The sequence below is a fragment of the Sinocyclocheilus anshuiensis genome, unplaced genomic scaffold (genome assembly GCF_001515605.1).
Source record: "Sinocyclocheilus anshuiensis isolate Anshui unplaced genomic scaffold, SAMN03320099.WGS_v1.1 scaffold1461, whole genome shotgun sequence".
NCBI classification, from domain to species: domain Eukaryota; kingdom Metazoa; phylum Chordata; class Actinopteri; order Cypriniformes; family Cyprinidae; genus Sinocyclocheilus; species Sinocyclocheilus anshuiensis.
The window spans coordinates 58,854-61,568 of record NW_015552635.1 but is presented as its reverse complement, the minus strand read 5'-3'; the positions used below and the strand labels follow the sequence as shown (position 1 = coordinate 61,568).

At 36.5% G+C, this 2,715-nt stretch overlaps 1 protein-coding gene across 1 annotated transcript in view; it reads left to right on the top strand.

Annotated features, from left to right (window-relative positions):
* Positions 1-2,244, top strand: part of LOC107666651 (glypican-6-like) — a 39,356-nt gene extending 37,112 nt beyond the window's left edge. The window contains exons 7-8 of the mRNA XM_016458071.1: positions 525-700; positions 1,869-2,244. Coding sequence (XP_016313557.1) covers positions 525-700; positions 1,869-2,059 — 367 coding nt within the window. The 3' untranslated portion in view covers positions 2,060-2,244. The remainder of the gene's footprint in view (positions 1-524; positions 701-1,868) is intronic.
* The last annotated feature ends 471 nt before the right edge of the window (positions 2,245-2,715 follow it).

Here is a 2,715-nt window from a genome sequence, read left to right as displayed (position 1 = left end):
GTACCCACTGTATATATATATATATATATATATATGTGTATGTGTGTGTATTATATTACGATATAATATTATATTATATAAAATGTTGAAGAAATGTTGCCTTATTGATAACTGTAATAAGTTTAAGTTGAAGCACTAGAATTACTAACTGGAAATTAAAAACTTAAACTGAACTAAAACTGAAATTAAAATAAATTAAACCCCAAAAAACTGAAAACGAATCAAAATGACAAAATCACGCATTCAAATTAAACGAATTAAAGTGAAAACTGGAAATGTAAAAATAAAAGCTAATTTAAAATATTAATGAAAACTATAACAGTATATAAACAATATTAAAATAATACTGGTATAATGTGTATTTACTGGCCAGACTTAATCTGACATGTTTGTATGTTTATTTATGCTGCACTATATGTGGTTTATTGATAACCAAAAATGTGCAGTTAGAAAGGAGATTGGGACAAATTTGAATATTATGCATTGAATTTGCACAACTACCGAGTTTTTTTTTTTTTTTCCAGATATGTCCCTGAGGTTCTGAAAGACGGACTGACCAATCAAGCGAATAACCCGGAGGTGGGTGTGGATATTTCCAGACCGGACACTCTGATTCGACAGCAGATCATGGCTCTCAGGGTGATGACCAACAAACTCAAGAATGCATATGACGGCAATGACATCTACTTTCAGGACTCAAGTAAGTCACGATGTGTTTGGACTAAATCACACAGCCACTACAGACATGATCTGCACTCATTCACCGACTGATTCTGTCATCTGTTTGATAGTATTCAGCACATAAAGTGCCTTTAGTATGATTTTTTAAAAACGTAAGAATACATTTTTATATTGTTAGTAATATTTCAAGATGAACACTTACTGGATTGAAGCAACTTAAGTTTACTTGATTATCCATACATTGCTTTTTAGAAAAAAATCACATTAAAATGTAAGTAACAAATAAGACCTTCAGGCTTTTGAGGAATGTTTATTTTTATGGCTCATATAGACTGATATTGTGAGAATATGGAGGAAAAAACAGCTCGGTTTTGTTCAGAGACTCAAACTGAGCAAAAATATGCAATTTGGAGCAGATGCTGATATTTATATGGACAAAAAGTGATGCAATTCTGATGCTTGTAATGTAAATCAATGAGATCTTTATAACAGTACAGCAGAGACTTACATAAAATGAGTAATATCTCCAGTAGATATCTCCTTAGTAAGATGATATTTCAAATATCCAAACATATAATGCGATGCAATCCAGTGCTGATTGAGAGCTGAAGAAATAAAGGCTCCTCCTCAGATGTGAGATGTTCTGGAGGCTTGTGAAGATCATTCCTCCGCTGAGGAACAGTGAAAGTAAAGCTTCTGGAAACAAACGCTCCTCAAAAGATCCTGAGGATCAGATTTGAGACTCTAAAACATGATTGATGGAGAATCAAGTAAAGCTGAGCTGCTTCAGTCCAGTAAGTGTTCATCTGGAAATATTACTATAGTTATTCTGACGTTAACTTGAGAAAAATTTGTAAAAATCAGAAGCACGAGCTGAAGGTGGACTTTTGGACAATTATACTAAAAGTCTAAAAGAGTATAAATCAGACAACAGAAGGCATGTAGTAGATTGTGAACAACAGGTTTAACATCAAAGATTGGATCATGTTGATCATTTAGAGGCCTAATTTTGAAAAATCAGATATGATGATACAGTAGGCTTTCACTGCTGTTTCCAGAGGGTATTATTAGTCTTGCATAACCAAACTTCTGACTTTTGGCATAAAATCTGGTCCAAAGTAGTTTTATTAAGTCAGATCTGGAAATGCATCACTGCTCGCTGCATAAGCTGACTTTTTGCCTCTCAGATGACGAGAGCAGCGGTTCTGGCAGCGGCAGCGGCTTCACTGAGACGAGCGTCACTGAATCAGACTCCTTCATCACTGACGCTCCCGTTCAGGAAGCAGAGAAAACAGATGAATCATCTTCTGCTTCCATCATCCACCCCAACCTGCTGCTGGTCTTCACCGCGCTGGCCTTGAAAGAGCACTGGAGATAGTGACCGCAGAGCTCCACACAGACTGCTTGTGTTTTATATCAGACTGGACCACTGATCTTAGCCGTCTGAAGACTTTTGAGGCCGTTCTTCCTGATTCAAAGATCACCGAGCGGAAGGTTTTGCATGATGGAAGATCTTCAAAAGGGTCGTAAGCATTTCAGTATAGTAGATTAAAGGAGTAGTTCAGCCAGAAATGAAAATGTGTTGAAACAAAGATGTAGTTGAGTTTGTTTCTTCATCAGATTTGGAGAAATGTAGCATTGCATCAGTGTCTCAGCAATGGATGCTCTGCAGTGAATGGGTGCCGTCAGAATGAGAGTCCAAACAGCTGATAGAAACATCACAAGTAATCCACAGCACTCCAGTCTATCAGTTCACATCTGGAGAAGACAAAAGCTGAAACAAATCCAGCATTAAGACGTTTTTAACTTTAAACCATCTCTTCTGGCTAAAATTTGAAGCCATAATCCATAATAACACTTCCTCCAGTGAAAAAGTCCATCTCCTGTTGTCTCTCACATCAGACTTGTAAACAGTGCTTGATCTGTGCAGATTTCTCTCCTGATTCAGACCAGACCACTTTTTCACTGGAGGAAGCGTTATTATGGAGTATGGATTTGTATTTTGACCAGAAGCAACAGTTTGAATTAAAAACA